At 48.4% G+C, this 21,500-nt stretch overlaps 7 protein-coding genes across 7 annotated transcripts; 6 read left to right on the top strand and 1 right to left on the bottom strand.

Annotated features, from left to right (window-relative positions):
• Nucleotides 1-3,021: 3,021 nt before the first annotated feature.
• On the top strand, nucleotides 3,022-4,997 carry FUS6_0 (Efflux pump; the record flags this gene model as incomplete). The annotated part of the gene is made up of 4 exons (XM_031152844.1): nucleotides 3,022-3,198; nucleotides 3,255-4,299; nucleotides 4,354-4,879; nucleotides 4,955-4,997. 4 exons carry the CDS (start codon nucleotides 3,022-3,024, stop codon nucleotides 4,995-4,997), a joined length of 1,791 nt encoding a protein of 596 aa, XP_031001675.1.
• Nucleotides 4,998-5,554: 557 nt separating this feature from the next.
• Nucleotides 5,555-6,708, top strand: gliT_3 (Thioredoxin reductase; the record flags this gene model as incomplete). Its single annotated transcript, XM_031152843.1, has 3 exons — nucleotides 5,555-5,878; nucleotides 5,923-6,083; nucleotides 6,150-6,708. 3 exons carry the CDS (start codon nucleotides 5,555-5,557, stop codon nucleotides 6,706-6,708), a joined length of 1,044 nt encoding a protein of 347 aa, XP_031001674.1.
• A 1,419-nt stretch (nucleotides 6,709-8,127) lies between these two features.
• On the top strand, nucleotides 8,128-9,311 carry LHYA1_G007919 (putative 1-aminocyclopropane-1-carboxylate deaminase; the record flags this gene model as incomplete). The annotated part of the gene is made up of 3 exons (XM_031152842.1): nucleotides 8,128-8,321; nucleotides 8,385-8,499; nucleotides 8,571-9,311. The coding sequence occupies 3 exons, from the start codon at nucleotides 8,128-8,130 to the stop codon at nucleotides 9,309-9,311; spliced, it is 1,050 nt and encodes a 349-aa protein (XP_031001672.1).
• Nucleotides 9,312-9,871: 560 nt separating this feature from the next.
• Nucleotides 9,872-11,212, top strand: LHYA1_G007918 (uncharacterized protein; the record flags this gene model as incomplete). Its single annotated transcript, XM_031152841.1, has 1 exon — nucleotides 9,872-11,212. One exon carries the CDS (start codon nucleotides 9,872-9,874, stop codon nucleotides 11,210-11,212), a length of 1,341 nt encoding a protein of 446 aa, XP_031001673.1.
• A 790-nt stretch (nucleotides 11,213-12,002) lies between these two features.
• amt1_3 (Ammonium transporter) lies at nucleotides 12,003-13,487 on the top strand (the record flags this gene model as incomplete). Its single annotated transcript, XM_031152840.1, has 3 exons — nucleotides 12,003-12,419; nucleotides 12,483-13,318; nucleotides 13,382-13,487. 3 exons carry the CDS (start codon nucleotides 12,003-12,005, stop codon nucleotides 13,485-13,487), a joined length of 1,359 nt encoding a protein of 452 aa, XP_031001668.1.
• Nucleotides 13,488-14,559: 1,072 nt separating this feature from the next.
• LHYA1_G007916 (putative amino-acid permease) lies at nucleotides 14,560-16,325 on the top strand (the record flags this gene model as incomplete). Its single annotated transcript, XM_031152839.1, has 3 exons — nucleotides 14,560-14,916; nucleotides 15,035-16,211; nucleotides 16,288-16,325. The coding sequence occupies 3 exons, from the start codon at nucleotides 14,560-14,562 to the stop codon at nucleotides 16,323-16,325; spliced, it is 1,572 nt and encodes a 523-aa protein (XP_031001669.1).
• Nucleotides 16,326-18,068: 1,743 nt separating this feature from the next.
• Nucleotides 18,069-20,000, bottom strand: PPO1 (Polyphenol oxidase; the record flags this gene model as incomplete). The annotated part of the gene is made up of 5 exons (XM_031152838.1): nucleotides 18,069-19,013; nucleotides 19,059-19,618; nucleotides 19,666-19,742; nucleotides 19,786-19,870; nucleotides 19,919-20,000. The coding sequence occupies 5 exons, from the start codon at nucleotides 19,998-20,000 to the stop codon at nucleotides 18,069-18,071; spliced, it is 1,749 nt and encodes a 582-aa protein (XP_031001670.1).
• Between the last annotated feature and the right edge of the window lie 1,500 nt (nucleotides 20,001-21,500).

The following is a 21,500-nucleotide window of genomic DNA, read 5'->3' as shown; positions in this document are numbered from 1 at the left end:
TCTATCAGACACATTGAAACATTGGATCGGATAGGCACAGACAGCGGTCCATCCCTGACTGCAGTAGTTCAGCCCTATTCATCATGTCAATTATGATACAATACAAGGTGGGGTGGGGTGGTATAAAGAGGATCAAGTATCTCTAAACGGATATCAACTCTAGAAACGAGTTGCATGGTTTGGACTCGGAGTTTTGGCGCATTCGGAATTTGAGAAACAAATGCGAGTGACTCGCGACCTAGACAGGTTCAAAAGAAGGTATCATCCATCTTACGTCACCCATGAAACGATTTAGAAGAATGACGTTGATTGAAACCGGGCAGGAAGCATTATATACACCTAGACGAGCCCTTCTTTTCGACCCGTGGATTGCATGGAATGGTCCGAATCCCCTGCGACGGCGACAGCCTCCAAGCCTTCTTCGCGCTCAATAAGTTACCACCTAGATGCTTCTTCCTAGAACGTCCGTATCGTTGTTGAAGAAGCCCTTGTGGCCTAGGCGACGACAGGGAGGAGCTCGAAGGAATGATACCATCTGCGCATTGCAGATATCGCTGGACACTACCCAACTAAGCATAGGTAACTTAGAGGTCTGTCAAGAGAGGTCAATGCTTATATGCTAAGGAGAACTACCATCGACGATACGAACTTGTCAAGAAAATGGCCGCAAAGGCAGCTATGAAATTGGCGAGACTACTAGCTCAAGCAACGATCGAAAGGTCCAAAATGTATTCCTTTAGCATCAAAACGGACAAGACTGGCCTACGCTAGGTAACCTCCACCATGCAGACCACAAAAAGTCGCGACAAGCCAATCCACCCTACGAGCGAATTTGGGTCATAGAAATACTCGCAGACTAGTACATACATAAACGAAACGAGGTTCCTCGAAATTGCCGGGCGAGAACGAACCAGAATAATTCGAGATACGAAAGGGGATAATAAAGTGCTGGAGAATATAGTGCATGAAGTTGCGAGAACCAGGCCACTGATTAGCTCGGTGGGTGGATTTGGGATCTGGAAATGTTAATTTGTGGAAGGACAGCACGTTGCAACATATGCCATTGGACCGAGACTCGATGCATAAAGGTAGAATCGAGATGGACCTGCCGCCGTGCCACCGTGCCGCCAATGCCATACCTAGTCTAGATGAATCTCGAGTCTTGATAAGGTCTCGAATTAACCCCTATCACATCCCGCTGCCAACTTGCCAAGCGATCCACCACCTGCGAATCCTCTATTCAGAAATACGTACTCAATGGCAGATGGAAATGATAAATAGTAAGATGGCGTGTGGGACGAGGATTGAATTTGGGCAGGAAGGAGAGAGAGAAAGCTAGATGGTAATATAGGGATAAAATAAAGACGTGGTCGGCCACTCAATCGCATTAAGAAGAGTCGAAGTCTTGAAGAGCCAAGGGGTGATACTCCACCCCTCGCCCAAGTGAAGAGAGTCAAGGTGAAGCCAAGTCCAGCAATATTTTCCCCCAGCACAGATCGATCTAAAGAGCCCCGATACAACGCAACCACCACCACTACAGACCAACATCTATAACCTCTCCACCTCGCACCTCGGGATCGGTCCATGTAGCTAGTATTTGAAACTACAGCGCAGTAGCTACTGAAACCAAGCAGCAACAACAAACTCCCACAAAGCGATACAGCATCAACAGATAAATTCTATCAAGTAAGGCCACTTACAAAGAGAAAGAGAAAAGCAGAAACTGTACGGACGGAGTAGGTTATGAATACCCTCGAATGCACAGACCACCAGACATCCTAGGCGAGTGTAGCGCGTCGCCTCGTCTATCAACCTGAATAACGTGACACGAACAATCACAGCCAGCCACAGCAAACATCAGAACGACTCATCGTCCCCCTCAAACAATCTCTAATCTACCTCATACTATATATACAATTTAAGCCTATCGGCACTGCATGGGTTCTAGTCAATGAAACAGTCCGAGGCAGGGGCGCATCGAATCGTATCGCATCGCATCGCATCTAGGCTTGATGTGTTTAGTCTGGTCTGGCGGGGTCATATCACATTCCCGAGGAAAGGGACCACGCCACGGCCACGGCCACCCGCTCGCTGAGTTTATCTTGACAGCAGATGCTGCAAACGAAAAAGCTGCCGAGGTGTTTTTTTGCAGGGGTTTGCAAGCCTCTCCTCTTAGTGCATAGGGCGAGTGAGTACTCTATATTAACTGTTTCGGGGAATGCTTGCGAGGTGTTATGCTGTACACCCAGATGGTTGGTACACCAGGTACCCGAGCTTTGTGCAACTAGTTACAGCGACATTATCCTGTGATTTTGCAATCTGAGCATCGTTACTTGACTTGTGTGAAGGTTGCACTGTATGGCTGGCTTAGGAAATCTCTTTGACGCTTGATTAATCGTTACAGGACAGGTATGCCTTCCCTGCGTAATACAAACGATTGCTTTACGTGGTAGTACAATCAATTGGGCGCCACAATTTCTCTTCTATTCGAAACAACGCCCACGTTGGTGGCCTCTTCTTATCTTCTGTTCTGAAGCCTCGGGCGATGCATCATATCTTAGAGTTCACATACTGTAGCGTGTGAATATGAACATGAGACTTTGTACAGCGTACTTGTATTTTCCTTCTACGGTGTTGAGCCTCGGATGCAATACGCCCACTTCCCCGCACTGCGCTTGTCTCAGAAAGAAACACTGTCCGATCAGAATTGCACTTGTTGCGGGTTGGCGCATTCGTTTTGGGGAAGACGGCTTGTAGCGTAGCTAGCGGTCCCTGCATGACCATTACTGGGTTGGACCTTTACGCTGTTGTCGTCCAATTTATTTACAAGTAATAAGTAGGTATTGAAATCGCCTCTTGTGAAAGAGGGGTTAATCTGAAGTTGATGGATCCCGAGGCATCTTTATAAAAAAGAAGGGTTGAGCCCCTTTGTCGCGCTGACGAGTTGATATCTCTTACACTTCCCAGGTTTGCTTTATATTCTTTGGCGATATATTTATACTCGACATTTTCATATTTACTATGGCTACTGTTGAGACGATCTCGGATGCTAGTATGGCGGAGAAGGCTCATACCAGTGAGTATGAAGGGGGTAGCCGCGACGGACTTAACATTGATGGCGGAATCAATCATCATGCCTGGGATAATCACACATCGTTCAACAAGTACCCAACACACGAGGAAGGCTACGAGAACAAAGTATGCTCGAAAGATCACTGCCAATGATCAGAGGTTCGATATTAACTGATCTTTAGCTTACCTTCGGTTTCTTCATGACTATGCTGGGTTTCAGCTTGTCGTTCGTTATCGCAGAAGTCGTACCGCTATTCCTAATTACGCTCTTCACGGTCATGGCCTACGATGTCGGAGCTGGAGACAAGGCCATCTGGCTAATCGTCACTCAATTTATCGCCATTGGTTCTATCGTACCTTTCGTCGGTCCCCTTGTCGATCTAATCGGTCGTAAAGGCATCACTCTACTCAGTCTCTGCTTGGTCGTGGTCTCCATGATCCTCCTAGGCACAACTCCCAATATCGCCGGTCTGATCGCAGCTATGGCCATTTCAGGAGTCAGCATCGGCATCCAACTTCTTACCTCGATCGCCGCGGTTACGGAACTGGTCCCGGTATATAAGCGTGGGATTACAATCGGCTATGTGGTTATAGGTTTCTTGCCTTTCGCACCTGCATCTCTATATGGCCAGCTTCTTGCCGAGCACAGTTGGCGTTACGTCGGCTTGGTGGTTGGCGTCCTTGCTCTCGTGGCGTTTTTCATCCTCCTTGTTTTCTACAAGCCCCCGCAACGACCCAACTCTATTGGCCTGTCCAAGGTGCAAGTTCTCGGACGTATAGACTTTATCGGTGCGATTCTCGGCATTGGAGGCATTACGGTGTTCTTGGTAGGGCTTAATTGGGGTGGTCAGGATTACGCATGGCACTCTACACATGTCATCTCCTGCTTGACAGTTGGGCTAGCCTCCGTGCTTGCTTTTATCATCTGGGAGAAATTCGGTGCCAAGTATCCCATGTTCCCGTGGGAATTGGTCAAGCACAAGCGTCTTTTCTTCGCCATCTGTACGCTGTGTCTTACATCCGGTATCAACTACATCCCAGTTGTCGTGTTCTGGACTATTCAGGTTTATACCGTCTACGGAGCTTCTTATCGACAGGCTGGTATTTACCTACTACCTATCGGATTTTGTATCGCTGGAGGTGCTGTCCTTAGCGCCATCATGATGACTATTTTCAAGAAGAAAATCCAGTTTGTACTAATGTTCTTCTGCATTGTCCAAACAGCTGGTAAGCACCATAGACGTTTCTATCAAGCAATTCTTCTTCACTAAAACCAACCAGGTCTCGGCTCCATGGCAGCCATCGACCCCGAAAATATCAATACAGCCTGGGCGCCCCTGGTCCTCGGTCTAATCGGCGTTGGCGGCGTCCTTCTCCCCAGCCAAATAGTATTCTCCATCATCAGCCCACACGATCTAATTGGCACCTCCGTATCCCTCTCCATCGTCATCCGCGCCATCGGGCAAGTTATAGGTGTCTCTATGTACTACAATGTTTTCAAGACCCACCTCACGCGCCGCGCCGTAAACCCAGCCGTTATCGCCTTCCCAGCTATCGAAAACGGCCTCGCTTTCACGAGTCTCGACCCCGCGGCCCTCACACCTAATATCACCGCGCTTGTTACGTCCCTGGCTGCGGGCCCGTTTAGCGCGTACGCGCATCTGTTCCCGAATATCGATAGTCCCGAGCAGATTGCGGCGGTTCAGCAGGCGGCGCATGAGCTTTATAAGCCGATTTTTCCTATGCTATATTTTATCTCTATTGCGTGGGGTGGTGCGGCGGTTGTGGCGTGCTTTTTTCTCGTTGGGTAGGTGTTCTAACCTCTTTATTCCTGTACCGCCTAATACATATTAAGCCAATTACTAATGGACTGTCTATCTAGAATCGGCGAGTTTATTAATGATCGCGTGGCTGTTGTGTTGTAATACCGGTATATTTATAAAGGGAATGATGTGTAATGTAAGATTACATACCTGGGTATGAAGGGTACGGCTATAGCTGTATATAAACAGCAAGACGGTTAGAAATCAAAATGAGTGCTAAGGCAACAAACCGGTTTAACATACCTTCACATATGACTATACGGCTAGCAGTTGACACATACACAAAGAATTGCCCCTTTTAGATCAAAGTCTCCGGCGTGAATTAAGCGAGGTCTGATGAATGTGTCCGAGAACCAACCAAATCGAATTTCACTTGACCGCTGTGGATCAAAGATTCGTATATGCTTACTCGAGTATATACCCAAATACTATTCTTCGATAGAAAGTTAAAGGGTACTTAGCTAGGTACCTATGGTGTGTCTGACTCGGCACTACTATAGCATAAGGGTCCGAAAAGTCTCCTTGGCTGCGTATATAATCAAGACTCCTGTCACCAACATTAGTAGATCCATTCTATTCACAAACAAAGCCCTCCAATCCAACCAAACTAATCACTCAAAAACATCAGATTTTGCTACCTAAATAAAAACTCTAGTCTTATGAAAACCACCCACCCACTATCCACAATCAGCAACTTCCCCAAACCACCAATAACAAAAGCTCGAAACAAGCAATCTACAGCCTACTACAAAATCACAACCCGCACCTCCCCCATTGACGTCCTCATCATCGGTGCCGGGCCCGCCGGTCTCTCCACCGCCCTAGGGCTCGCGCGCCTGCAGATAAAATGCATTGTGTTCTCGTCCAACGTATTCCGGAACCAGGAATCGAAGCACATGCATGGGGTCCCTACCTGGGAGCATAGAGATCTAGTGGAGTATAGAGCTGCGGCAAGGGAGGATGTGGTGAAGAATTATGGAAGTGTAGGGTTTGAGGATGTGGGGATTAAGAGCGTGGAGAAGATTAGGGGGGGGGGGAGGGAAGTGAGGGTGCAGATTCCAAGACGCTGTTTAGGGCTGTGGATGAGAGGGGGGCGGAGTGGTGGGGATGGAAGATTGTGCTTGCGGTGGGGGTGAGGGATGTTATGTTGGAGATGGAGGGGTATGAGGAGTGTTGGGTTAAGGGGATGTAAGTCTTTGCGCCTCAAGCCCAATAACAATAATACAGTACTAAGTTCCAACCAACGCGATACAGCTTCCACTGCCTCTTCTGCCACGGCTACGAAGAACGCGGCGGCGCCTCAGCAGGCGTCTTCGCCATCGACGACTGCGCACCACGACACTCCGCAACCCACCTCGCGCGCTTCGTGTTACGCCTCGCCGACAACGCCACCATCTATACCAATGGCAACGAGCTGGTCAGTCAGGGCATCAGAGATATGCTCGCAACAGCCGGCGCAGCCACGAGTTCGAAGAACAACATCTTCATCGAGGAGCGCAAGATCGCCAAGCTGGTCAAGCTCCCGAACGGCGCGCAAGTAGAAGTATGGCTCGTAGATGGCACGAGGAAGATCGAGGCGTTTGTCGCGCACAAGCCGAAGGGTATGCTGAATGGGACGTTTGTGGAACAGATGGGCTTGCAGACTATGCCGCAGGGGGTGATTAAGCTGGGTGTGCCGTTTAACGAAACGAGTGTGTCGGGGGTGTTTGCAGCGGGGGATTGTGGGACGGCTGTTCAGGCTAGTGCTACTGCGTTGTCGATGGGTGCGATGACTGCAGCGGGTGCTGCTTCTTCTATCTGTGCTGAGGACTAGGTTGCTGGGTTTTTTATAAGGGCGGTTTCTTCTCTGTTGTTTGGCGCGAAGACGAGGGGTTTTGGAGGAAGGATGGAGAGTCAGAGTCGGAATACAGATACGCCTTGTAATTGCTGATATGGGTTTAGCCTACTTTGAATAACCATAATTTCCATCTTTCTACCTTGGTCTTTGTAATCCCTCACTAGAGGGACTGTGTTGTTTCCTCAGACCATAGAAATAATACCACGAGACTTCATTTATCGAGACGGCCTACCTAGAACGCCCTCAAACATTATATGCATTCTCACTCTAAGATTCGAAAGGAGTAATAAGGTAGCTAATATATCTAAGGCTCGCAAGTAGGACTTAGTATGGGACATTCCATTCCTCCATGCTGAATTACTGATTCATATTTTTACAGCTCTTAACAGTTTAGCATTATATTGCTCCAAGAATACTTTTATTCCTTAAAACCAGTATCCAAGCTGCTCCTCCCCATACGACTCTACTTGAAACACTTCAAACTTCACCTTTAAGATTGTTCTTAGGACTCTAAACAATGTCTAAAAGCATGCTATTATAGTTAAAAGACTTTTCTTATGGCCAAGGAACTTAAAAGTCACGCAGGTCTATATATTAACAGGTTTAAACAAATAGTATGTGGATATTAATTGTAAACATATACTAAAAACGACCTTCTAATTATTCGCTCTTGCCGCATGTTATCAAATGGAAGATACTTGTTTATATATCTTATTATGAGAATCATATGGACATTAAGCTTCAGAGGTCGAGCTTTAAGGTTGCTATAACTATCCTAGGACCTTTTCACTACAGCATATTTACATTTTACTATAGAATTAACTAATATGGCTTCAGACTTGTTTATAGTTACATCTTAGGCTTAGATCATACAAATGTATAGTATCAGCATGCTAATCTTCTCTTGTTAGTGCATTTTCGATAAGTCCTAGGTCGCAATCATTCCTATAAATACTGTTATGAACTTTAGCTGATATGTAAGATTACGGCAACGTTATGCTAACTGAAACAATTTACTATTATGTAGATGCTTCCGAGTCACTTGTATAGATGGGCATCTCTCGTTTCTCCAATTTAAAGAATCTTCAAAGGTAATGGATGCACTAGCATTAATAAGTTAAAGCTCTTGCGCTCCGCTTTTACTTGAAGCCTTCAAGTAATAGTCGTGCCATATATCACAGTATGCAGCTCGCAGAATGCCCACTTTTGATACCCGAGATCGGATCGGTACTATATCCCCATGCTATGTTGTGAAGCACCGCGCGCTTACCTCCGGCAGTTGAGGATTCATTCCTTCCTCAATTTTTATTTCTATAACAACACAGCGAGAAAATCTTGAACCCTAAGCAATTCATCAAACTTCCATTCCATCCCAATCATTTGCAAACCGCAAACATGTCGACCGTCACCCTCACCCTCCCAGAACCTTTCGCTAGCATCCCTAAAGCAGACTTCCTTTTCGGACCCTCGCCAATCCATCACCTGCCTAGAATTTCAGAAGCTCTGGGAGGGAAAGTATCTATATGGGCGAAAAGAGAGGATTGCAACTCTGGGATTGCATTTGGGGGGAATAAAACTAGGAAATTGGAGTACGTGGCGTGTTATCCCACTTTCCGTCTTGTGAAGAACAGTATTTTGATAATACTACCTAGGTACCTCATTCCAGAAGCTCTGGAGCAGGGCTGCGATACCCTCATTAGTATCGGAGGAGTACAGTCAAACCATACCCGGCAGGTAGCTGGTGTAGCTGCAAAGCTGGGTCTAAAGGTACGCACCTATGAACCATCACGCGAGCATCTTGTTTCTGTGCCAACCAAGTTGACACCACCACTTTCCAGGCCAAACTAGTGCAAGAGCACTGGGTAGACTGGAATGACCCCGGCTATGACAAAGTAGGCAACATCCAACTCTCCCGCATGATGGGCGCTGCACCACGCCTCGATCCCTCGACCTTTGGAATCGAGCACAAGCCCACACTAGCCAACCTGACCCAAGAGGTAATCGATGCCGGCGGGAAGCCGTATTATATCCCAGCCGGGGCTTCAGATCATCCTCTCGGCGGTCTTGGATTCGCACGCTGGGCATTCGAGGTCGAGGCGCAGGAGAAAAAAGACGGCGTCTTCTTCGACACCATTATCGTGTGCGCGGTGACGGGAAGCACGTTTGCGGGCATGATTGCGGGGTTCAAAGCCATTGAGAAGAATGGTGGGAGGAAGAGGAGAGTCATCGGTATCGACGCCAGTGCCAAGCCCAAAGAAACGCGCGATCAGGTGCTGCGGATTGCCAAGTTCACGGGGGTGAAGATTGGGTTGCAGGAGGGAGATATCACCGAGGCGGATGTGGAGCTGGATGAGAGGTATCATGATGGGTGTTATGGGATTCCCGGCGAGATGACAAAGACGGCTATGCGGTTTGGGGCGCAGACGGAGGGCTTTATCACGGATCCCGTGTATGAAGGGAAGAGTCTTGCTGGGATGATGGATTTGGTGAAGAAGGGGGAGATAGAAGAGGGGAGCACGGTGCTCTATGCTCACCTGGGAGGACAGTTGGCTTTGAATGCTTACTCGGAACTCTTTTGATCATGAATCCATCTTATATTTTATGCTTCTTGAGCAAGTGGAGAGATTTACGGGGTGGATATGACCAGATTGGGCTAGATTCTCGTCGGAATATATTTCCTCCACCTTCACCTCCATCCCCCACGTTGATATCTGTGAGGCGGGGCCGAACCTAGGCCAGCTTATATAAGTCACAGCTTCCCCTTATGTTGCCATCCATATAATCAAAACTGACGAGTTTCTCCTAACCAGGAAACCCCCTGAACACAACATGATTGCGGATGGCCCGACCTACAAAAAGATGCCATAAATATATGCGACAACTGAATTTATGGAGTGCCTCGAGTGCTTTCACTTTAGAGTTTAAGTCGGGACACGTTTGAATTGCCGTATCACGTGTTAAGTGGGGTCCATTATCTATTCCTGAAGCTGAAGATAAGACATGTTGGTACAGTGAAGTACAGAACAGAGCCTTTCTCTAAACCTCCTCCTTTGCCCACGTCTACCAGAAGTCCAGCAACATCCGCCGACAACACCCATCTCCCAGCTTATCCCATGTCTCCAACTCCACCTCGACCTCAATGCCGCCACGCATCCGGACGGTCGAAGGGTCTTGCTGGTCCTGCAAAGCGCGCCGAGTAATCTGCGACCTATCCCTCCCTGTCTGCACGAAATGCGCCAAAACAAACCGGCGCTGCGACTACGGCGCCGTGCGTCTGAAATGGACAGACTGCGTTGCTTCCCGCGGGAGATTCGCAGGCCAGAAAGTCCCCTTGTACCAAGGCCCGACTCTGCAGAAAAATAGCGATCACCACATGCTGTATTTCGAAAACGAGCTCTTGCCGCGCTTCAACCTGACGAATACCGTGCCGACGATCGATCTGAAGCTGCTGGAGAGCGACCCCGTGTTGCTGCAGAGCGTGGTGGCCGTCGCGCATGCGCATGCGGCGTCGAGGAGCGTGGGTTATGATGGGAAGGTGGTGAGCTTGCAGACGATCCAGAGTCGGAACCGGGCGTTGCGGGTTTTCAGGGAGCATCTGATGGGCGCGCATACGGAGGAGGTTCATGGAAGCTTGTTCATTGCTAATGTTTTGCTATGTATTCTGGATGGGTTTATTGAACCTAGTGTTGAGGACTCTGCTACACATCATCATTTGGTGGGGGGAAAGGCTATTTTGAAACAGTGGACGGGTATGAAGAGCGTCTTTCAGCTGAAGTACGAACTGCCGGTCCTGATGCTGTCGATCTTTTCTACCATGGACCTCACTCACTCCGTCCTGATGGGCGATGAACCGTACTTTGAAGCATCTTCCTGGGCAGACTTTGGGGATTGTGAGGCGTGGTGGGGAAATGTCAAGCCAGCTGATGACTTCCTCGAGACCATGTCGATAATATCGCAACTTACCACGATGGGCCATAAAGTCCGTCATGCCAAAGAGACAATCGAGATTGGCACATTACTTACAATTCAGATGTCCCTGGAGCAACAAGCAGCTCGGCAGTTGGAAGCTAAAAACCCAGAAACGGCACCTTGGACAGCTTTCTGCTCGGTATATCGGTTTGCTGCTTCGGTATATCTATATAGAGCGCTCAGCGGTCTTGATGTCGGCCATCCTCTTGTCCAGCAAGTCGTGACCAGCTTTATTGAGGTACTCAGTGGGACGGATCTGACTGAAAAGCTCCACCACTGTATTCTATTTCCGCTGCTTTGTGTTGGATCGCATTGCTTCTTGCCGGAGCAGAGAACGCTGATCCGGAAGAGTCTCGGAACGACATCGCGTTACCTGTCCTTTGAGGGCCTAAGGTCTCTCGAGGCATTCCTGGACAAGCAATGGTCAAGACTGGACGAGAATTCGGGGTCGTGGCAAGTAACCTGGTGGGATTACTTTGGTGATATCGCACATGCGAGCTGCTTGTTTTGAGTAATGGATAAGGCATGGAATGGTGGCTGTTATATGTTTAGTTCTGCTCAATGTTGACGACGTCCTGGCGAGTGCCGGATTTGTATGATCACTGGAAACTTGTTATACATGGATTTGAAGGTGTTTGGTGCTCTCGGGATGTATATTGGGATGGATTATGATCATGGGCGTAGAAGGGCTGATCAAAGGGAGGATTTTACGGCCAGGTGCTCTTTGCAGAAACATGTTCGGACGAGACTTCTGCTGTCGGTCCAAGGTTTTTATATACTTAATGCTTTGGTATAGTACAGCTCAACTATTGACTACCTACCTATATCACAAGCTGGACGTCATCCATCGGAGTCTTGATGCAGCAGCTCACTTGCCCATTCCCACTCGCGAGCTTCATTCGACCTTTGGGACCCCAACTTACGTATAATGATCAGGGAAATGGACCAATGGAGTAATACCCCGCAAACGTGGACGAGCTATAACCGTTTGGTGATGGCTCAGCCGCTCTGCTGCATCCGCACGGCCTTATCTTTCGCCCGATATGGACAGCATGGCCGCCACCAGTCAGGTCCATTAACCAACACCAAGCCTATTCCATCTGCCGATAAGATAAGAGTGAATATTTATTGACATTACTGTAATCTGTAAATGAGGTATTTGTGTATTTTCTTTCACATGGCAATTCATTCATTCATTCGCTCAGTTGCATGTTTGTTCTGGATGCTTTTCAGCACTTCTTTCACTCCTTCCACTCCTTCAACTTCAAGTCCCCTGTCCAAATCACAAATCCACCACCGCAATGCCCTCCTCAGCCGTCCAAACCGCCTGGGAGGCATGTGACCTCACCGACACGCTCTTCGTCCTCGTCTGCACCGTCTTCTGCTGGCCCATCATCCCCGCCGTCGGTCTTGCCTACAGCGGCTACTCGCACCGTCGAAATGGCATGGCATCTTTCATGCCCTCACTTCTCGTCATGGGATGCTGCACCATCCAATGGTTCTTCATTGGCTACTCGCTCGCGTACGGAGAGGGGTCCGGTGTTATTGGCAACTTGAAATATTTCGCGCATTGGGGAGTCCTGGCTGAGCCCGTGGGAACGATTCCGGCTATCTTGTTCAGTGAATTCCAGCTCATTTTCTGTGCTACGGTTTGCGCTATTGCGGTTGGTGGTGCTTGTGAGCGCGGTAGAACTGTTGCGTTGATTCCGTTCATCTTCGTAAGTTGAATGGGGTTCCGTGGGGTAATCTTAGACGGCGAGCTAATATATTGCCTACTATAGCTCTGGACGACCTTCATCTACTGTCCGCTGGCTCATATGGTTTGGTCTGATGATGGATTTCTGGGAAATCTGGGAGTTCTCGATTTCGCCGGCGGAACTCCAGTTCATATCTGCAGCGGAGCCACAGCCTCAGCGCTCTCGATATACCTCTCCTACCCGCTCTTCCGCTCCAAGAAATCCGCCACCAGAACACCGTCTCACATCAAGCTTCACGGCCCTGGAAACTCCATGCACCAGCTCATCGCGCTCGTCATAATCTGGAACTCTTGGCTCGCATTCGACGCGGGCACAACCCTCAGCCTGAACTTCAAATCCATCATGGCGCTCTGCGTCACGAACCTGTGCGCATCAGGCGGTGCTGTTACATGGGCATGTCTCACTTACTACGAGACAGGGAAGTGGTCGCTGGACTCTACATTCTTGGGTGCGCTGGCAGGACTTGTCCTCATCACGCCTTCCGCCGGCTTTATCGACATGCCGACTGCTTTCTGCTTTGGCGTCGCGGGCGCACTTATCTGTCGCCAGGCGCTGCGCATCAAAGCCACGGCGCTCGCTGCTAGGTGGCGGTGGGTGGATAACGGTGATACGTTCGCGACGCACTGTATTGGTGGGTTTGTGGGGACGGTTGCCACGGGCCTGTTCGCGCGGAAGGAGGTAGCTGCGTATGATGGCGCGACGGTTATCGAGGGGGGTGTGTTCTTTGATGGGAATGTAAGGCAGCTGGGGATCCAGGTTTTGGAGGCCGTTATTGGCTTTACGTGGTCATTTGTCGGGTCGTATGTTATTATCGCGCTGATTGATTGTGTTCCTGGGTTTGAGGTGCTGGCGACTGATGAGTAAGTTTTTTATTTATGTCCTATGTATTGTACTTGGGAAATTATGCTAACTGTTGGGCGTAGGGATATAGTTGCTGGCATGGATGTAGCGGAGATGGAGGAATCGTTTGATGGGGAACGAGAAGATGGCTACCATCCTTTTAAGAATGGGGATATACATCTAGAGTGATTGTAACGATCTGTCTATGTCAGATTCCAGATTCCAGATTGCAAAAGATCTTTAGATCGCAACCTCCCTTTACATCTATCTACTTCCCGATCAAAGTCTCGTGTCCCTTCACTCTGAGTCTGTGTCACGTGACATAGACCCCCCTGAATTCCAACACGGAGCGGAGCCTAGGTGCATCCGCACGTATGCGCTAAACCGTCTCCGGAAGGCCAACGGTCCATCCCGCGCACCAACCAGACGTACATGAACTCCGTACACCTGGGAGCTATGCACGGAAACTATTCCAAGAACTGCAAATCTACCCTGAGCACAATACCGGGACTTGGGATTAGCTATCTTAGAGTTTATCTTTGCGGTAGATACTGTAATACGCACTATGTATCCCGAACTAGTGAATTTCTCCTGTGTTGAAGGGTGGAATTAGAGAGGAATATGAGGGTATGTGTGGGTGGTTGGTAGTGAGGGGCAGTGAGTGAGTGAGTGCGAGTGGAAGGAGAGAGAGAGAGAGTGAGTGGAGTGGAAGTGGTAGCGGAGAGAGAGTGGAGTAATAATGGAAGTGATAGATAGGGCTGCTAGGGACATGGACATGTCTTGGCATGAGGCTTGAAAGATAAGGGGGGTGGGTGGTACATGATGTGTGCATACGGTTACAGTCACTGCATCCCAAATTACCGTTGTATCATTCTCTTTATTACTCGCTGATCTTTTCGTTTCTGTTCGTCCTGTTAAAGTGTCCTCTCCTGCATTGCATACGCGTGTGGTCTGTTGCTCCTTCTTGTACTTGTTCTTGTTTTTACGAAGTTGAGTATACGGATCCGGGGTAAGTACGAAGCATCAAAGCTTCTATCCTAGACAAAGCATCCAATCACGTGTACGCATCTACCTACGGAGTAAGCATAGATCGGATCGTTCCGAATCTGGGGTACGTACCCGTATTGGCACATTCACTCGCCAATCAATCTCAACAAAGAGAGAGAGAAAGCCCCGCCGTCTCCATCCACAACACAATCCCATACGTACAATCCCATCCCATACCATACCATACCATACAATCCAATCCAATACGATCACCATGTCCGAGAAAAACACCCCCCTCGATGTCGATTCCGAAAAGGCTTCTCCACCTTCTGATACCATCACGGCCCCCAAGACAGAGACCGGCACCCATCACGACCTCGATAGCTTGACGGCGCTCGGTTATACCCCAGAACTGCATCGCAATAGATCCCTCTTCACGTTGCTGTTCCAGACTCTTGCTATCGCTGCAATTCCTTATGGAGAAGGTGGACCTCTCATCAGCGCCATCTATGGAGGCGGACAGCTGTCTATCTTTGTTGGCTGGCTGGTTGTTCTTGTACTGGATGAATGTGTCGCGCTTTCACTGTCTGAACTCGCGTCGCGGTATCCTACTTCGGCGGGCCCCTACTACGTACGGATATTTTGATTCTACCCTACCACATTCTATTATGTTTCGTCTCCTATGCTCTACCTCCTATAAATCTCCCAAATTCTCTTGAATAGGAAATAGCTAACTCGTCGTGATCTAGTGGTCGTTCCAAGTCGCCAAGCGCCACAAGACGGTCTTGTCTTTCATCACGGGATGGGTCTGGCTTATTGGCAATTGGACCATCACGTTGTCCGTGAATTTCGGATTCGCAAGTCTGATCACCGCAACCGTTGCCATGTACCACCCGGACTTTGTGGCCACGAGCTGGCAACTCCTGCTCATCTTCTATGCCATCTGCATCGCCTCATTTGTGATCTGTGCGTTTGGGAACAAGTTTCTCCCCATGGTCGACACCATTTGCGCCGCCTGGACCCTTATCAGCATCTTCATAATCCTCATTGCCCTATCCGTCAAAGCAGACGTCGGACGCCATAGCGCCGCTTACGCCCTAGGACATTACGACACTTCTCTATCGGGCTGGGGTGGCTTCACGTTCTTCATCGGCCTGTTGCCTGCAGCATACACCTTTAGTGCAATTGGTATGATCTCTAGCATGGCAGAAGAAGTAGCCGACCCAGCTATTCAAGTCCCACGCGCCCTATCCCTCTGCGTCCCCGTAGGAGGTCTCGCCGGCCTCTTCTTCATCATCCCCATCTGCGCCACCATGCCGGATCTTACGGACATCCTAACCGCACCATCTGCCCAAGCCATGCCCTACATCTTCCACATCGTCATGGGGTCCCCAGGCGGAGGGCTGGGACTAACATTTCTAGTTCTCGGCGTTACAATGTTCTGCTCCATATCCATTACCAATGCTGCATCCCGCTGCACTTGGGCCTTTGCACGAGATGATGCTATTCCAGGATCCAAGCTATTCGCTATCGTCAACCCCAACCTCGGGGTCCCAGTGTATGCCCTCGCGCTCGTCACAATTGTGCAAATGCTCCTTGGCCTCATCAATCTTGGCTCCTCGTCCGCATTTACAGCCTTCGTCTCAGTTGGTGTCATCGCCCTCTCCGTCTCCTACGCCATCCCCATCGCCATCTCTTTGCTGTGGAACAAACGTGTGGAAGTCAACCAAGCGCGCTGGAACTGCGGTCCTGTTATCGGCACTGTTGTGAACTGCATCAGTTTGGTGTGGATTACTTTCGAGGTCGTGCTGTTTAGTATGCCGACGGCGTTGCCTGTGACGGTTGTTTCGATGAATTATGCTATTGTGGTTCTAGTGGGTCTTTTGACTATCAGTGCGGTGTGGTATGGAATTTATGCTCGGAAAGGTATGTCTTATTTCCCTTCCTGAACAACATTATTGCGATTAAAAAAGAAGGTGATTTGCTAATACTGCGTGATTAGTTTACAAGGGCCCACCTAGTTCTGATGGTCTTTCGTGATTCATTCATTGTCGGTTGGTATGAGTCACATGATATGATATGAGCACTACTTGTATTAATTGCTAGAAGAGCATTTATTGCTGTCCTCTGATAAAATAGCTTTCTCAGTAACATAGGCACGTGAATTGATTGATGAACTTACATTTTCGCGAGTATGCAGATCAGTTCTGTATTCAGCCAGTGCTGTTCTTGGTAATACTAATTTGTACCTGCATGTAAGCAACGCTTTCCTGCCAAAGCGAGCGCCTTCTATTTTAAGCCCAGTTTAAATCCTGGGAATCTTCCTCATACGTCGTCCGATGTACCTCAAAAAATACCACTATTAAAATCGGAACCTCCGAGTTTTATGAAGTATTTGTACAGCGTGCTAGTATATTTGCGTAGATGCAATTTACATTTTCATGTCAAACCCCGCTACCGTAAGTTATGTAGTCCCCGCATTAGGAAGTTGTGTAACTCCACGAAGAGCGGGGTATATAAAGGATGAGGGAGACTTTCTTCTTACCGCATGTATACTCCTAATAACAATAAAACTAAAAGCAGATATTCATATCAGATACTCACATCACATCTTATCAAATCATATCCCAACCACCCACAATGCACTTCTCCCCTCTCACGCTCCTCTCCCTCCCCCTCTTCCTCACCACCTCCCTATCCAAAGCATCAGCAATAGCAACCTCCCCCTCCGGCCCCGGCATCCTCCAAATCCAAAACGGCACACACGTCTACGGCTGCATAAACAGCGACTCCCTATTCGTGCCCGTCGAGGACGAAGGCGGAGAGTTCCCGCAATGCAACACCTTTACTGCCAACGCGACGACTGGGCGCATTGGCTGGCAGGGCGTCTTCCTGGGCATCCCTGATGCGTTTCCGCAGCCGCTATTGTTGTTTGGGGATGAGGGCAAGGGGATTCAGTGGGTTAGTAGCGGGCCTCTTTTCTTTTCTTTTCTTTTCTTTTCTTTGCTTTGCTTTTTTTGTACCGTCCGGTTCTTGTATTACTGCATATAGATGATGCAAGGAAGCAAGTATGTATAGTATATGGTAGTGGAGCTTACAGTGCTTGTTTGTGGAGAGTTTGAGGTATTATGTATGTATATGTAGAGAGAGAGAGAGCGCGCGCCATAGCCAGATACTACATACATGCACACCTAACTAACATTTCGCCTTCCCACACTAGACATTCGCGTCCAACTCCGAGATCCCCGGCCTGTTGTTCCAAGTAGGCGTCGATGATAACTTTCAAGTATGGGCGATGGAGGTGATTCCGGAGTCTGGGTCAGCTCAAACACTGTTTGCTGGACAGGGGGCGCCTTCTACGCCTGATGGGGGGTTTTTGGTTTGGGTTTCGAAATAGGGGGAGGGGGATTGGATTGTTTCGAAATTGGCGTTTTGGTGGAATGGATTTGGGGATATTGCTTTTGGGCTTTGGTTGAGTGGGGTGTTAAGGGGGGAAGGAAGGAAGGTTTATAGTCTAGGCACGTACATATAGTACATCATATAAGATTACTAGCAAAACCGATAGGGAGATGAGTATTTTTAGGGAAGTAATTATATATAGTATTTAGCAAGAAGCTGTGTAGTCAATTGCTGGTTAATATATGTCGTGTGTAACCGATTTTCCAGGGTAGTAGGGATACCATTTGAACGTTAGTCAGAAAGTACTAGATGCTAATATGGGTTGACCTTTTAACTTTGAATGGAATAGATTTCTGTTATAGGTAATAAAGAGATATTCAAAATTTAATACAATCCAGTCGTGATCTCAGGATGGACAGTCCTGTCACCATAGCTTGGAAACATGAAGATATCGTTTGCAGGTTCCACAATCTCATCTGCGACCTCAACCTCCAGCCCTTCCACATCACCCACAACAGAGCCATCCGAGTTCTTCACAACACTCCACCTCAAGTTTTCCTTTAGATATTCCACCACGGCCGTAACATCGCCAGCCTCAACACCACTCAACGCATTCTTAAGAGTAAACTCCGCATGCGTGCACCGGTCCACCCCAGCATCAAGTTCAATCTGCGACGGTGTATGAAGGATGAACATTTTCCCAACAAGTGTACTTCCCACCGTTACCCCGACGGAGAAGGGCTCGCTGACAGCTGCGTTGGGAACCTGAACTGCAACAGACCAATCGCGATCTACAGTTCTCTTCTCGAGACCGCTGCCTCCGACCCCTATTGATCTTTTCGCAGGCCAGGTTCCTAGGTGTCCATCGCCGTTGTACAGCTGGTTGACTCTCGCTGTCACATTGGCCGAAAGGTCGCTCGAGTTCGGGAGCTGCCAATATGGAGCATCGTTATACGAGTAGCCGAAGTTCTGTGTGTATCGAGATGTAGCTGGTGTATACAGCGTCTTTCCATCGCTGGATGTAAACGGCGCCAGGGGTGTAGTCTCGTCGATTTGTGTGTTTGGGTATATGGTCCACGTCCCGGAAGCAGCAGCCTCGGGTTGGAGCCATTCGCCGGGATAGATTGCTTGCCACATGGCAATCTGGCGATCGACGTTGGCATGGTGGAGGAAAAATGCGGGGTCGAATGCGGAAAACGATAGATAGGTCATATGACCATCTCCTCCAATTAGTACGTGTACAGTTCCATGAGGACCCTCAAATGCATTTCCTTTATTGCTGGTAGTCGACATGTTATTGTAATTTCTCGTTTTTGCGAAAATTGACCACTGAGCTAGTCAGATCCGAACTATTTCACTACTCGACGTACTTACAACTTGATCTGATAAGAATTGCCCCTCCTGCACAAATTGACTTTCCATGGCGGCTTCATCAGACACGTTGTTTCCATCAGGTTGTCTGATGGTCCATGGTTGTGATCCAAGGTAGGTCTCTTGATCGGTAGGAAACCAGTTAGCAGGCTCGGGATGGTTCAAGAAGGTATATCGATAAAGAGGATTCGTAACATTCCGTGTCCCGTTTGGAGTGTTGATGCTAACACTTGGCCAGGTCATGACATCAGGGAATCGCTGATCAACGGCGGCCCAATCCCAGAAGGGAATGCGAAAATGATCTGCCGCTGTTTGATAAGTCGTCGAGTTATAGGCTTTGGCGGCAGCCTGAACGAAGCCGGCTAATACTTGCTGCATGATTGTTAGAAAGCTTGTACAAAGCGATGACGAGTTACTTGCCTCGTAGAGCGCGAGATAAGGACGATGCCACGTAGGGAACAGAGTGTTTCCATGCGGGCAATACCCACTTGGGATACCATTCTGAGTGCCCGTAGGATCGGATCCGATATCATCCCAAGCAATATAAGGTCTTCCGTGAATACCTCTAGTGAGTTAGCTTTGATACTCGTGCATCACACTGAACCCTTACCCGCCACCTGGAAATATGAAGTCAAGTTACTCTCATTAACTTGCTGAAAGGAATTCAAGGCTTGTATATATAGCGAGCTGGCCTGTTAGTAGAATTCCATCACGCTCGGAGCACACATACAACTGGATCTGGTCATTGTAAAGATCGAGGATGTTTTGTCTTGGAGGTGCAGGCCCGGACCCATTCTGCATTCCCGTCTGGACACCTATAATACGATGTCAATTTAAGGATGGGAAAGGGGCGTTAACCATACCTGTAATAGGAAAGCCAGCGTTGACTATTTCGATACAGGCAAAAGTCGCCAAGGCTATGCTGCAAAAAGATTGGAGCTGCATCCTGAAGCCAAACACCGAGAAAGCTTTGAAAACGTTTTGATGCTTCCAGAGTAGTCTCTTTGTATGGCAAATAGAGAAATACCTGAAATCCCCCCGATTATTTGGTATAGAAATTATCCTGATGGCACGGATAAGAAAGACCCCGGATTCCGGAATGATGTGAGGTCAACATGAACTCAATACGAGATATGGAGAATATTGTGGCCTGTCGAATCGTCGATGCCATGGCGCCCAGACGTTACAAGGATATCCATGGCTCGTTAAAGAACGGTTGTCCGGCATGGATAAAACGCCCAAGTCATTGGGTCCGGAAAACGTGGCGTATGATAATTTCGAACGCTGGATTGGTGTAAACAGTTGAGGCTGAACCAGTCAGGCATTCCCCGACTTTCATGACTCGATGGGGATTTAAGTGCTACTGAAGCAACCATGTACCGGATAAGTAAATGATGACCGAACCCCTGATTATCGTTGAATTTCATTGGTCAAGTCCACTTTTCGTGTCATCATGTTTTACTTGAGATTCAGGGGTTTTCTACTGGTACGCAAATGAAGTCGATTTCAGCATCTAGGCCAACAGTCGAAATCCCTCTTCGAATACTCCTTCGAGTACTACTCATAGCTGCAGAGACATGTAGCTTCATTTGGCCGGCGACGGCTGCAATGGGATGCATCATGCATCTGATCTTGGCAGCATTGCATGGCAACGAAAGCCGATCTCGGGTATACGAACCTTTTCTCTTGTGCAACCAGACAGATATATGTGGAACACCAGAAGTGTCTTTGTACGCTCATGAATCAACGCCGATCTTCGTATTAATATGGAAGCATATGCATAACTCGTGGCTAGGCAGGAATTCTTTCGCCAACCGAGACTCCTTTTGCTTTGAGCTCTCCCTCGTCCCACATGAGATTTTGCTTCCAAGAAGCGCTACCCGTGATCTTGATATAGCTAGAATGGAACTGAATAGAGCCTCACGGGCTGGGAGTACTACTACCCTTGAGCTGAACTTACACAGAGCAAAGTATGAAGGAAAAGGACAGCGAGTATAACGCTTCACAGAAAGACGAAACTTAAACTAAACATAGTCTCCCCATTCTTCTTTCTACAAAGTTCCCCGCATTCGCACGCACTCATAATTGAAGAAAGGAGAAGATTTACATTAAGAACTGAGGTTGGATGATGTTTAGCCTCTTTAGCGCGCGGGGTGCCCCACCTGAATACCCTCGTAATCTTACATTGTACCTACCAAGCACGTGAGTAACATACCTTGGGTACCTAGCCTTCAATTCCTCAAGCTCGTCCTGTCTTCATGGAGAGAGATGCGAGGCTTCTGCAAGATTAAAATCCTTACCATATTGTCCGAACCTACGGATCGATTTTGTAGAGGACCTCGGGCTGACTTGGACGGATGGCACGAGCTCCCATGTAACACCATAATGTGTAGGCAAAGCTATGTCTAATTGTGATGAGCTCTAGAGATGCAGATACGGGTATTA

This window comes from Lachnellula hyalina (assembly GCF_007821495.1).
Source record: "Lachnellula hyalina strain CBS 185.66 chromosome Unknown contig00220, whole genome shotgun sequence".
Lineage (NCBI taxonomy): Eukaryota > Fungi > Ascomycota > Leotiomycetes > Helotiales > Lachnaceae > Lachnellula > Lachnellula hyalina.
The sequence above is the reverse complement of the archived record's forward strand: the minus strand, read 5'-3'. Positions and strand labels throughout refer to the sequence as shown.